The sequence below is a fragment of the Erpetoichthys calabaricus genome, chromosome 2 (assembly GCF_900747795.2).
Source record: "Erpetoichthys calabaricus chromosome 2, fErpCal1.3, whole genome shotgun sequence".
Lineage (NCBI taxonomy): Eukaryota > Metazoa > Chordata > Cladistia > Polypteriformes > Polypteridae > Erpetoichthys > Erpetoichthys calabaricus.
In genome coordinates this window covers 282,830,252-282,844,516 of record NC_041395.2, presented here as the reverse complement: position 1 = coordinate 282,844,516, position 14,265 = coordinate 282,830,252, and the positions used below count along the sequence as shown (strand labels likewise).

The following is a 14,265-nucleotide window of genomic DNA, read 5'->3' as shown; positions in this document are numbered from 1 at the left end:
TGAAGCGAAGAAGCACTTCCAGATAAGGTGGAACCTTAATCAGACAGGGTAGCCTCCCCGCAATAGCACCCTTCAGCTCCCTCCAAAGCCCATTCCTATGGACCCAAGCAGGGCTGCGCTCCAGAACTACATCTCCAATGCAGCCCTGCTGGTGTCCAAACAGGAATTACAAAAGAGGGTTGCTGCTGCCAAGTGCACTGTGGGAACTCATGGTCATAGGAGGCAGTTATGCCCTGTCCTTCCATTATATCCTCCTGACTGGGAATGGGAACATTTAACCATCTTGGCCAGGACACCCATCCACCAATGTCCTCCTTACATTATGAAGGCCTCCTGCCTGGGTAACTGACCCTCCATTCCATTTGGGATGCCATCCCAATTCTTTTAAAACCAAAGTGGAGAATAAAAGATGATTGGGAGTACAGAATGCTCAAAGGTATGGGAAAACTGATTCCAGAATCTACTGTACAGTAAACCCACTGCTGAAAATTAGAGGGCTTCAAGGTAAGTGTCTAGAGCAAAATGACCAGTCATTTACAGTAGATCAGTGGTTGATGAGTTCAGACCTGCCCTGTGGCTGCAGGTTTTCCTTCCAGTCACCTCTTGTTTTTAATTGGACTACTATCTGAATTAAACAAGCTCTTGCTTCATTTTTATTGGAATTTACTAAGAATCTTTGAATGTTACATGGAAATAATTTGTATTTTTTCTGATTCTGTTCATCCTTGTAATTTCCAGGTGTTCTGGTTATGTAAGATATGTTTTACTAGTAGGCACTCTAGTTAGCATGATGCTAAGGTAACGGCTGCCTTTAGCATAAATGTTTATTTGCCTACTGCACACATTGTTAACTATCAATGAAGGGAACAAATTTACATGAATTAATAGGAACATTGCAAGAGTGATTTAAGTTAAAGCTATGATAAAAATGCAAATATTTCAAAATTTCTTTAGCTGCAAATCTCACACTACTAGTTTAGTCGAACAATGTGATCATTTAGAGGGAAAATAACCTGCTGACTGAGAAACTGGTTAGAAGAAAAACCTGCAGCTATGCTGGTCTCCCTGGACTGAACCCAAGAAGCACCATTTTAGATAAAGACAACATACTACTGAGTTTCAAGAAGCAAGAAGATGCAGCTGGTGGAACTGCTTCACTTCAGTTCTTTTGCCCAGTGTTTTCTCTTTTTTCCCCGTTGCTTCAGTTCAGTTCTGTTGCACACGGTTTGTGTTTTTTTCCATTTCTCAAAAACACCTGGTTAGTTTTATTGCAGAATCTAAAGCTGTTAAATCTGAGAAAGGGTGTATGTGATTGTGCCATATTAAGAACTGCCACCCTGTCCCCAAATTGTTCTCATCTGGCATCTGTTGCTGCCAGACTGAGACTCCATGTGATATTGACAAGAAGAAAAAAAAAGGTTTATTAAGCTGATGAAATGATGTAAAGGTTGAATTTTTAGTTTAGAAGTGGCCTTTTTCTTGCCATGGCTAATTTCAAGTGTTGTATATTATACATGTGATATTTGTTAAACTAGTTTAATTAAGAAAAATTTTTGTATACGTTGATGGTAAAGGAAAACCTGTTACCCATTTAAAGAGCACACATTTTGACACAGACCTGATCTCATTTTGGCTGTGTCACTCATTTCTAAACATGCAATCCAAAAACAAGAAGTCCACCTCAGTTGTTAAACACTTGAGATAAGTGTGTTTCAAAATGAAAACCTAAGGTGACAAAGATGATTTCAAAGTAGCTCTGAGGCCACTGCTCCTTCCTTCACTTCCACACTAAGCCCATCAGATAGCTTCTGCTCAACAGAAATCTACACACAGAAGGACGACCTCAAACCACAGTGGTTGATCCAAATGACAAAACCATCCACCCATTTTCCAACCTTCTTACTGTAGGACGGAGTGGCATTACCCATTTTGCTTGCTTTGTTACACAAGTCCATTCCTTAAAAAGAAACTGCCAGACCATCTTAAGTTGAGCTCAAGTATTAGTTCTCTCCCCACGTGGTGTTTGTTTAGAATGCATCTTCTAAGTCTCATTCAATAAGGTAAAATGATATCCAGACATATTTTTGTGAAGCACCATTTATACACTTGGGCAGTGAACAAAGAGCCATAACTCAATGACTGAAAAACGTTGATTGAAAAAACATTGCACCAATTATTAAATGAACGATTGGGCTTATGCAACCAAAAACGATGGCACAATGTCCACTACTTCCTTTATAACCCATTCCAAGCACTCGATCTTGGCTCTCTATATGCTATTTGTGCTTTGGGCCTGTTCATACCTCTGCTTCTATAGCAGGACCCCTGTTGCCTAGGGTATGGCTGTAAAACAGGCTGGAGCTATCTCTTTTACCCCAAATGGCAACGTGGTGCTGGACTGAAAGAGAGCAAAACTGTATGTAACAAAGTTAGACAAAGGTGCCACTAGTCAGACCTTGGTAAAGCAAGTAAAGTGCATAAGGAGGAGAGATCATCTTGAACTATCCAACAGACATACATTTTTATGCTAGCAAAAGAGGACCACTGTATGTGAAACTTTGAAGATAAACTGCAGTAACTTTCACAACCACAAGGTGTGACAAAAGTGAAGAAGGAGAAGAAGGAGAAAAGCTCCAGAACAACAAAAGAAAAAGAGTGCTGAACATCCTTCCACATGTGCCGGATAAAGCTGACTCAGAATGATTGGAACAAAGCATTACTCGCACCCAGAGTTTAAATTAACCAAACCATAAGTACATCTACTGTGATTCCGAGAAGTATTGATAATAACTAGTAGTTGGGATTAAGCCAGTTACTGTATTCTGGTTATTAGTATCATTGTACCTGAAAAGTAATAACCTTTGTGAAAGATACGTTTTTAGCTGTTATAAGTTTCTCTTCCTAAATTCAGTAGGAAAGTTCATAACAGCTTCTCACACACATGCACACACACACACACACACACACACGGAGGTGCCCTGTGTGGGATAAAAACAATGTAGACTAGTTTTAAGCAAACCAATGCCACCATTATTGAATAGGTGGTAGAAACTTAATAACTAGCTAAAGAACGTATCCATCTTGACCATAGTATTTGAAAGATCAGAATTCGTAAGTTATGTGACTGTTTCTATAGGAGAAAAAGATCAAATTAAGAAACAGAATCAGATTAAGCTAGTGCAGAATTATGTTTTATGTTCTTTGTTATTGTCCTTTGTCTGCTTATACTTGCATATATCCAAATTTCATTATCTTTATGTTAGGAATAAATTGCATTGCTTGGTTTACTGCAGCAAGCGTGCTTGGGTTATTTGTTGAAAAGTAGTCCATCACCATGTCCAAATCATAGTTATTTAACATGGAGTTTCACCAGTCTCATTCATAAATTGCATAGATCTCTTCCTGGTTCTGGTGTTCTAGCTTGAAGTTGCAACAGAGATCCCTCACACATACCTACATCATATGGTTCAAGGTTGCAGGAGGCTGGAGCCTATCATAGAAGATTTGGGACCAAAGAGTGCATCAGCCATTGACATGATAAGGCAACCAACCAATTGACATTATAGGCCTGTCTTTAGGATATAGGAGGGAAACTGTGACACCCAGAAAAAAACATGGAAAGGCATAAAGAAAATATGTAAACTTCACACAAGCTTTGAACCCTGGACTCTGGAGATGTGAGGAAATAGATAATCACTGTATCACTGTGTCATCTCCTAATAATAATAATAATAATAATAATTTCAGACATATATTTGTTCAGTGTGCATCACAGTACCAGAGAAATGACATTGTTGCCTTTCATCTTCAGGTTCAGCTTACAGCCTGGAGAATTGCACGTTCTTTCCATACCCTTGTGGGTTTTCTCTGAGTGCATTGGTTTTCCTTCCACAACCTGAAGAAATGCATATGATGTTTATTGCCACTTTAAACTGGGGTGTGCAAGTGTGTCCAGTGAATGACTAGCTCCCTTCCATTGCTAGTTCCTGTATTGCACTTCATGTTGTCAGTTTCAAAAAACAAACAAATAAGTGAATAACTGTTTAGCTTCTCTCACTTTGTGTTCTATTAATTAGACTGGCTTTTTCAGGTGTTCATCCATCTATCAATCCACCCAGTTTCTAACCCACTTAGTTAGTTCTGGGGCACAGGCATTGGAGCCTATCCCAGTAGCATTTACTGCCTTGGATTGGGACTCCAGTTCATCACAGAGTACACTAACACACACAGACATACACCTTCATCCACAGCCAATTTAGAGCCACTGACTAACCTAATGTGCATTTCCCTGGAATGTGAAAGGACACAAGAACATGCCACAAAGACATGGGGGAATCTGCAAATTTTATACAGGACTTCCTTGCCATATAAATCACACACCTGCAGATGGGATTCACCCACCTATGCTGGTCTGGAATTGTGGCCTTCATACCAAATTTCCCAAGCAGGAGTTTTTGAGACATTAACTCCTCCTAGAAAGATCAGCCAACCTGCATAGAAGTCATCATAGGTGAACACACATTATTTTATATATCATAAATTTGTTGTAAGGTATGCTGATTCTGTAACACTTTGTTGGATCAGACTTTCACTTTAAGGTAGAATGTTTGTTTCTGAGGCTAGTTCGGACAGTTGATGGGAACTGTTTGCTGATTATCTGTTTGTAATCATTTAGGTGTTCAACTTGGTGTGATAATAAACATAACAGTGTTCATCATCTGCTTCATGAAGGAATGTATTGCTGAACAAGAAAAAGTTCAGATTTGTTGAGATCTGTGAGGGTAAGGGTTTCAAGACCATTAGAATAAAGTAATCAAGACAGCACAAGTTTGAGTATCTTTTTGAAACTTAATTTTCTGTGATGCCTTTAAGTCTAAAAAAAACATGAGGATTCATATGCATGCATCTTAAAACTGTTTTGTGTACAGCATGTATGGGAAATTACTTTGGAGCAACAGAAAGGCGTTAGCCATAGAAACTGAACATGAACTGTGCAGCAGTAATTCATCATGACAGTTTAACCCAGTGGTTCTCAAACTGTGGGGCGGGCCCCCCTAGGGGGGTGCGAAGTAACAAAAAGGGGGGCGTGAAGATGTGAAAAAAAGAAAACAAGAATGGAAAATATGAAAAATACATCTATTGAAACCAAAACAAATGAACTTAAACTACATTCTGATACTAGAAAAATAAATTTAGAGTTAGATAAATGTCAATAAAGGTTAAGTAGGTATAATAAAATATGCATCTATGATATATCATTAATTAAAAAAGAACAAATTGGTATTAGTGGGCTCCTTTCAAAAAAACATTATGGGGGCGTGATCGCAAATACTTAAAGGTTGAGAAACGCTGGTTTATCCCATCTGTGTCTGTGCTGAACATGTGGCCTAGTAGCATGTGACTGCAAAGTACAATTTTGGTTCTTACATTGACAATACTGACTTACTGTATTACCCTGAGAAAATCATTTGTATAGCTAAGAGCATACCGTGTAGAAAAAGGGAAAGGATTGTAGTTTATGTAATATATTGGAGGTCACACTTAACTACACAGTCACAGGGGGCCAAGAGTCATCACAGTCATCAGAGAACCAGCACACTTTCAACAGTGTGGAATTAATCTCTGGGTATATAAAATGAAGCCATCTTAAAAAAAGAATTTAATTAGGAAGGATTGTTTAATGGCAGCAGCATGAAACAACAACTATAATGATCACAATTTAGACCTGATCACTGACTTGCTGTGTGGCTGTTAACAAGTTATTTAATCAGCCGCATCACAAAACCTAGAATTAAGGAAAAAATTAAATTTAGTAACTGGACATAAAATGGCATGGAAGGATATAAAGCTTTTCAAATAGTGTTAATCATGGAAGTGAAGTTTATATAAAATTAATTTTCCTTAAAAATGTCATGTTTAGTATGGAAAAAGATGATCCTCTTTGGCAACCCCTAACAGGAGCAGCCGAAGGAAGAGGGAGTAAAATGTCATGTTTAGCTAAGCAATACTGCCTTGTGGTTATGGTGTACCATTAAAAAATAATACCTGTGCTGACTGCAACTCAGCATAATGTTATCTCGTCTGGCATTACTTCAAACACTGCTGAACTCACAGTTCATGAGTGATTATAATCCCATGCCTATCCTAGAGCTATACAATGTATTTTGTCCAAAATGGTGCCACTGCTCCCAGATCATGCTCTCTGCTACTGCTCATGATGCAGATGAAGATGGAGGCTGTACACATCTGGACATGGACTTTCACTTTAATGTTAATATTTGTATGTCTTACATTCTTACTGCACTGTTCTTTTAGTGTTTATCTTATGTTATTTAATACTAGAACTACTCTATGAAAAACAATAATGAATCACTAATATACAGTACATGCATGTGGGGCCTGGGTGGTCTTTTGGCCTTGGAACCGTTGCTGATTTTTTCTTATCTGAAGTTTTAAAAAGCATTTTTTTTCTGTCTTCCCTGGTCATCTGACATTATCCTCAGGCTCATATTTAGAGATTTAAAAAGTGGTACTATATATGAGGACTCTACCTTTCTACCAATTACGATGGATATTCAAAAAGCTTCTGCACTTTTATATTTTTGTTGGAAACGGTGAAGGTGGGATGAGTAGCAATTGGGCATTAAAAATTTGGTACTATGCTGGGAAAATTGCATCGCAAACGAATGTGACTATGTAGAAAAGTGATGTCATTTGTTTTTGAAATCCTAAACTATAAATAGAGTTAAGAAAAAAATGCAGAAACTGTTTGAACATCCCTCGTAAATATCTATTTTATGTATGTCCGTATTGATTGTTTTTTTTATTTATTCATAATTATTCGTACCTACTTTTAATTTGTTTTTCTTTTCTTTCAACTATTTCTTTGTCATTGTGTAAAGCACTTTGAGCTACATCATGTGTATGAAAATGTGCTATAGAAATAATCGCAGTTGTTGGGTGTAGAACAGAGTGGTAACTATAGGCGGTACGGGCAGAGCAGCTTACCATCTTGACATCAGAATGAAAAGGTTAATGATGTTATCATTCCCATAACTCCATAAAACTTAAATATGATTATTGTCCTTTAATGTAGCATGTATGCTTGATGTAACATATTGATGGTGGACATTATTATTACTGCGTTTAATTTAATTAAATATGAATGGGGCCTCATTATGGGAATGGCAGAGCTTTTCCATAACATGTCACCTAGGGATATGGGCACTTGCTGACATTGCCCAATGGTTGGATCTTGCCCTGGGTAAATTTTAGACAATTGTATGTGAACAGTGAACAATTTGTAGTTGAAATACGGTGTGATTGCTGCCTACTGAACTAGAATGTATTTAGGAAATAGCTGAATTTCAATCTTTTTCTGAAATTTTAATCGAAATATTAATTTCCCTTTGTTCCCTAAGATCTTTCCTTGAAATATGTTCATATTGACCAGTATCACTACCAGTATAGGTAGAGGTGAAATATGAAGGAAGCTTGGCAGGTTGCTTTTGACAACATTTCTAAATTGTACATAAGAGAAAATGTGCATCACTGTGTACAGGAGATAGTTTAATCTGTTTAGATAAGAGGCCATTTGACTCTTTAATCTTAAGTCCTGTCAATGAACAGAAGTGCAGGACATGCTGGGAAAGTTAGAACACTAAACATCCATCCATCCATTATCCAACCCGCTGAATCCGAACACAGGGTCACGGGGGTCTGCTGGAGCCAATCCCAGCCAACACAGGGCACAAGGCAGGAAACAATCCCGGGCAGGGTGCCAACCCACCACAGGACAGAACACTAAACAGAACTTTTTAATTTTTTTTGCTTGCTTAGTAGGAATCTTTGAGAACTGACCTTGAGCAGTTTGATGGTATCAATGTACTGTAAGTAGCATTTGCAGCAAATGTTAATGTCAACATGCTCTACTATGGGTGTGTATGTGTGAGTCCTGTTTGGGTGAGAGAAGGGCAAAGTTGATACTGGAGGGTCCCCCCTTTCCTTCAGCTGTTTTTTAAAACAGCAGAAGAGTCCTCTATCTCTGTGTCCTTGCTTTGCTTGAGAACATATAACATTCAAGAAAAGAAGATGGGGCGGCACAGTGGCACAGTGGTAGTGCTGCTGCCTCGCAGTAGGGAGGCCTGGGTTCGCTTCCCGGGTCCTTCCTGCGTGGAGTTTGCATGTTCTCCCCGTGTCTGCGTGGGTTTCCTCCGGGTGCTCCGGTTTCCTCCCACAGTCCAAAGACACGCAGGTTAGGTACATTGGCGATTCTAAATTGTCCCTAGTGTGTGCTTAGTGTGTGTGTGCTTGGTGTGTGTGTGTGCGTGCGCACCCTGTGGTGGGCTGGCGCCCTGCCTGGGGTATGTTTCCTGCCTTGTGTCCTGTGTTGGCTGGGATTGGCTCTAGCAGACCCCCGTGACCCTGTAGTTAGGATATAGCGGGTTGGATAATGGATGGATTTGGGAGTGGAATGGTCATCAACATTTTTCCACTTCTGCTAGGACTGAATAAAGACTTAAAGCACCCAGCTTGTATGATTCTTTGTATTGCCTTATATACCAAGTTACTAGTTATAATGCAAATAAATATAATTTACACGTAAATGCCTTTATAATTCATTGCAACCAAGTGCAGGATTGTCCATTCCTTGTCTGGCTGTGGTCCCTTAAAAGTACTTGAGGACGCTTGGGTGTAGTACTCTATTGGTGGTAAAACTGGCTTAAACTAAACATTTGGAAATAAAAGATGGTCCCAGTCAGCAAGCAGCCTGCCATTAGAAGTCCCTAGGGTTCAATACACTGGGTATAATAGAGACAATGAGACAGATAAGAGTTAAAGGTTACAGGTATATAACTGATCTTGACATACTGTATCTTCCTATCCACCATTAAGAAAACAACCTAAGAGGATAGTTGACTAGATTAGATCAACTTTATTAATCCCATGGTAAAATTCAGATACAGAGTGTATAGTAGCAGAAACATAAAAACAAGGATACAGACTAACAGGACAGATAATAAAGTCAATCACTTCAACCAAGCAATAATAAAATCAGCTTAACAAGTACATTGAGTGGAAGCATTGAGTTGTCTGATAGCAATGGGCAGAAAAGACCCCCAGAGGCACTTCTTAGCACTCCATAGTGGAATGAGCCTGTGGCTAAAAGTGCTCCAAGAAAGTGCCTCCTGGTTGGGGATGGTGGGAATTTTTCATGATGGCATTCAGTTTTGCTACCATCCTGTTTTGCACAGCAACTTCCAGTGTGTCCAGGGTTTGCCCTGTGATGGAGCAGGGCTTTGTGCTCAGGTTGCTTCCCCAGGAGACTGCAGTGTAGAACACTCCATTGGCTACTGTGAACTGGTAGAACATTCCCAACAGCTTGCTGCACACATCAAAAGACCTAACGTCTACTTAGTAAGTACAGTCTGCTCTGGTCGTTCTTTCTGGTACCTTTCATGTTAGGTGATCTGATAGTATGATAAAACACACTGGAAGAGTAAATGAGAACATAATATTCAAAGGCCTCTAAATGGTATGATACTCAGTGACTTCCACAGACTGAACACTGCATAGGTTAATGAAGGATACGTTATTGTTACATATAAAGTATCTATCTATCTATCTATCTATCTATAAGGGCAGCAGATAAGGGCCTCTTTGCCTTAAAATGTGTCAATTATCGGCTCCATATCTTTAGTAAGTGATGAATCACTGTGTTGCTAGTAAGTTGGCAGTAGATAGTGTTGACTGGTGTGCAGAGCAAAGCACTGATTTTGAACATTTCCTCTCCATGGTTATTCAGGCAGATGTAGTTTTGTAGAATTCTGCCAAGTTTCAGCGTTTTATTGTACGAATATTTGCATCCAAGTAACAGAACTGAAAGGTGGTGCCATGTTGCCTTCAGCAATACAGCTGCATTTTTTATGTATGCCCATTGTGAATTCCACATAAAAGAGTGTGCATTGTATTTATTGACGAGACAACTAAAACAAAAATAACACCTCAATTGATTTACACTAAGCAAACACAATTACTGTAGTACACAGTTCAAGTAAGGACGTATCTGATGATATTTATTCTTGCAGGCAAGCACGCCTGATTAAGGTCATGTCTCCTCTCTCCCGTAAATTCAGTTGTAAAGAAAGTTTTCTTTCTCTGTTTAGCAGTGGCGTTTTTGTGGCTTTAGATGTTAAAGCCTCTGATCTATTTGTCCAAACCACTGGATCCAACATATACATGATCTAATGCACCAAGCCCGTAATCTTTGTGTCCATCATATCTGATGAAGCCCTTGATCAACTTTCTCCCAGTGTATTGCGCATAATTCAAAACCCACCTGTTTTGAAAAACTTAAGAATTTGAGCAAAACCATGAGGGGAACTGCTCCTCGATTTAATGTACTTTTAAGAAGTGGAACCTACCCACCATCTTTGATTTTATCAAACTCTAAGAGTTCCATGCATGGAACTCACAGAGGGGTCTAATACCCTGATACCTGCAAATCAAATCCTAGAAATATCCCTGCTGCCTCCACATTGTCATCTTCCATTTCAGCATGGCCAAGACATATACCAGCACAACAGCATTCAAGTGAAAGTCAAAGTACCCCTCCGGTGATTTGTGTAGGCCCAGAGTCAGCCAGTCAGTCATTTTCTAACTCACCTATTCCTGAATAGGGTTGTGGGGGGTGCTGGAGCCCATCCCAGATAGCATACGTTGCAAGGTAGGAACAAGCCCTGCACAGGGTGCCAGTCCATTGCAGGGTGAACACACATTCACACACATACACATCCAACTACACACGAGGGCCAATTTGGTATTGTCAGTCCCAACAGAGTGAAGATAACCTGCATGTCTTTGGACCATGAGAGGAAACCAGAGCACCCAGAAGACATGGGGAAGAACATGCAATCTCCACGCAGGGATGATAGGAACCCAAGTCTCCTAACTGCACCATAGTGCCAACCTAGGCATAGAATGCTCTCTTGCGTTGTATGCTGTTATACAGTATCTCCCTTCAGCCAAGGCTTGGGATTCCGCACTGGCAGGATACCTGCTGTCATACATTAGCCCCCCCACCAGCAAATGGACCAATATTGAATTATTTTTCGACGTAATTAAAAAATATATGTCAGCTCAGTAATAATCTCGATTTAATTTTTATGCATAAAGTAACAAGTCTCGTCAATTCTTTCTTTGTTTGAACCTCAGTCAGGGGGTTTGCAAGGCAAGCACCTTAAACGATCCGATAATCGGCACTGCAAGCTAACATCGCCGCCAGTGAGCCTGCCAAAGGTTCGACAGTGAGGTTTAGTTAACTGCGAGCGAGTATTCTTGAACCGTGATGGACGACCTCTGGCTTTTGGGGGCAGCACTTCAGGCACGGTCCATTTGAAGAATTTCTTTGTGAGTACCGACTAGATATGCGTAGTCATTCATTTCAGAAAAAGTTTACCAACTACTTTAAGTTGGGGTGTGGGAAACAGTTTTTACTTTATGGCCAATCGTAAGACGAACGAGACAATATACTCAACATTAAGTCACTTGTGGGAAGCTGATCAAAGTTCAGTACATAGTGCCATTAGTTTAGCAAAAATATGTCTGTCAATTCGAACATTATAGTATGCTGAAAAGTGGGATTAAATGCTAAAGCAGCTTCCAACAAGAGACGGGGCAGTGCGTTTCTCTGGAGGAAGAGGTATGACTCAGAAAAGTGTTGCCTGACCCACCAGACGTCCCGGATTTCGTCAAATCCATAATATGCACACACGCCCATAGGGAAGCACGCTGGTTGGTGGAAGGAGGCGCTTATGGATTTTCGTTCATTTTGCCATGTGCTGTCATTTGCATGTGTGGGCGGGAATTGAGGAAGCTGACAGTCAGCTGCCGCGATTGTAGAAACACAGCGTAGGCCAGAGCAAGTGCTGACTCTGGCGTAGCTTTCTATTTTTCTTTCTGCCTGTTCTTTGTCCCGGTTCAACTGCGGGATGGATGAGACGAGCCCGCTAGTATCTCCGCTCCGGGATCCTCCGGATTTCAGTTACTGCCCTACGGGGCCTTCGAGTCCACGGACTGGATTCGCGGGCATGCCTGGTTCAGTTGTTCGAGTACCGGCAGGCAGCCCGAGTCGGAGCCGGGAGCGTCAACCTTTACTGGAAAGAGACCGAATGAATTCTCCCCGTGACCCTCATCGGAATGAGTTTCCAGAGGATCCCGAGTTTAGAGAGATCATCCGGAAAGCAGAACAAGCGATAGAGGCCGGGATATTCCCTGAAAGGATCTATCAGGGCTCAAGTGGTAGCTACTTTGTGAAAGATATGCAGGGGGTGAGATCGATCTACCTATCTATCATAAACTAAAGTAGCACACACGCGACATGTGCTTGGTTGACACTCGCATTCTAATATGTTTTATTTGTCTCAAGTCATATTTCTTAAAGTTACTCTGGCACTCTTACTGCACTAGGAGACGTTTGTTTATCTCGTTAAGTAGATGCCACAAGATTTTAATTAACGATTGCCATCTTCGATTGTGATCATGTGGACTCAAAACACCGCAGTGCTCCTTTCGAGGAGCTGGCACACTGTGGCAGTTCACAGTTAATAAGCAGCGCCTGCTTGTTAACCACACTGGGCAATAAAAGCCGTCTGGTGATAGGGCTTTGCGTGCACTTGGGTGTCAACATCCACACTCGTGTCTGCAGTTCAGGTGCTGACTTGGAAGTCATGTGCTTCGATTGCTTCAGCCATCATCACGATAACGTCTTACTTGTCCATTCCGCCCTATTCCTTGATTTCTGTAACATAACTGAAGTTTATGTAGTGGCTGGCTTGTCTGTCACAGTGTGCTCAATTAGTAAGTCTACATTAAACAAATACGTGAAAGCTAATTTTTGTATTAGTTTTTCATCGGATGGCGTCTTACCTGTTTAGGATTAAATAATGTAGTGCAATTGATAGTGTTGATGGAATGAAAACTCAACACCTTTATAATAAAAATGTGATTGTTGCAAGACCTAGTTAACACTTCTAAATTTAAAAGTGCCCCGATTTTTGCTGGATGACTGTCTTTTCATTTTTCTTAAAACTGAGATTACTTGCACATATTTGTATAATATGACCAGTTATGTAATGCTTTTAAAGGCTGCTTAATGTTTAATAGATGGGTTACTCTCGTAGGTGGTGGCTTTTTTCTTAAACAATTATGATATTAAATATAGGTGCAAATTCAGTGTTGTCTAAACGTTTTGTTAAAGTCCAGAGGAGAGCGACTAGGCGGATTTGATTCTAAGGCTAAGAGACATGAGCTATCAGGAGAGTTCGAAGGAGTTAAACCTTTTCTCTTTAAAGAAAAAGATATTTCTTCACAAACATGCGTAGGCCATGCAAAATTGTGTTCTTAAAGTTAATTATTTTCTATACATTTAAAAAAATATATCTTGCCTTCAGTGGTGCTTTACAGTGGAGGCTAATGGGGCATCACCAGAAAATAAAACCTTAAAACCATGCTACATTTGGCCAAGGCAGTTGTCTAGTGTTAATCCGCATCTTGTAATTACACACACATTGTAAAATAGTTTATACATGTTATTGTGAACCAAAAAAAAAAACAAACAATATTATGAGTTTCAACCAGTTTAAACAAAGACCAGCTGTGCATGCCATGCCCGTGTTTGTCTTTTTCCGCAATAATCTTTCAATCCCAGAAGGTGTGATTTCCTTTTGAAAGACCAAATCACAGTAAACTTTTCGTGCCAAGTGTTTGGCTTTGTTTTGACTTCTGCAGCTATGTGAGAACGTACACAAGTGAATAGAAAATGTATCCTTACCTTGAGAAAAATAGTACCAGGAATGTTTGATAAAATGATTATTTGCAGGTCCCTTTTGTTGATACAAAAGTGTTGGAAACACAGAAGGTATGTTTTTCTTTATCAAAACATTAGCTGCTTCATTGGTAAGTTTTTAGACTTTTATTTTCTGGTGGTACCCCATACTTTGATTAGCCTCCATTGTAAAGCGCCAGTGAGGGTAAGATATCTTTAAAAATTTTCATAAAATGTTTAACTTTACAACACAGTTTTGTGTAACAAATGCATGTATGCCATGTTTGTGAAGAAGTAACTTTGGCTTGTAAAATACTGACCTTTTAAAGAAACGGAGGTTAAGAGGGGACATGATTAAACTGTTTAAAAATATGAAAGTATTTGGTAGAGCAGATCCTGGCTGTTACTTTAAAATAAACTGCCAAAAGGACACGTGCATC

At 39.9% G+C, this 14,265-nt stretch overlaps 1 protein-coding gene across 1 annotated transcript in view; it reads left to right on the top strand.

Annotated features, from left to right (window-relative positions):
• The first annotated feature begins 11,843 nt into the window (after positions 1–11,843).
• The window catches only part of pi4k2a (phosphatidylinositol 4-kinase type 2 alpha), a 34,496-nt gene continuing 32,074 nt past the window's right edge, over positions 11,844–14,265 (top strand). Inside the window, exon 1 of the mRNA XM_028795642.2 lies at positions 11,844–12,329. Coding sequence (XP_028651475.2) covers positions 11,991–12,329 — 339 coding nt within the window. The 5' untranslated portion in view covers positions 11,844–11,990. The remainder of the gene's footprint in view (positions 12,330–14,265) is intronic.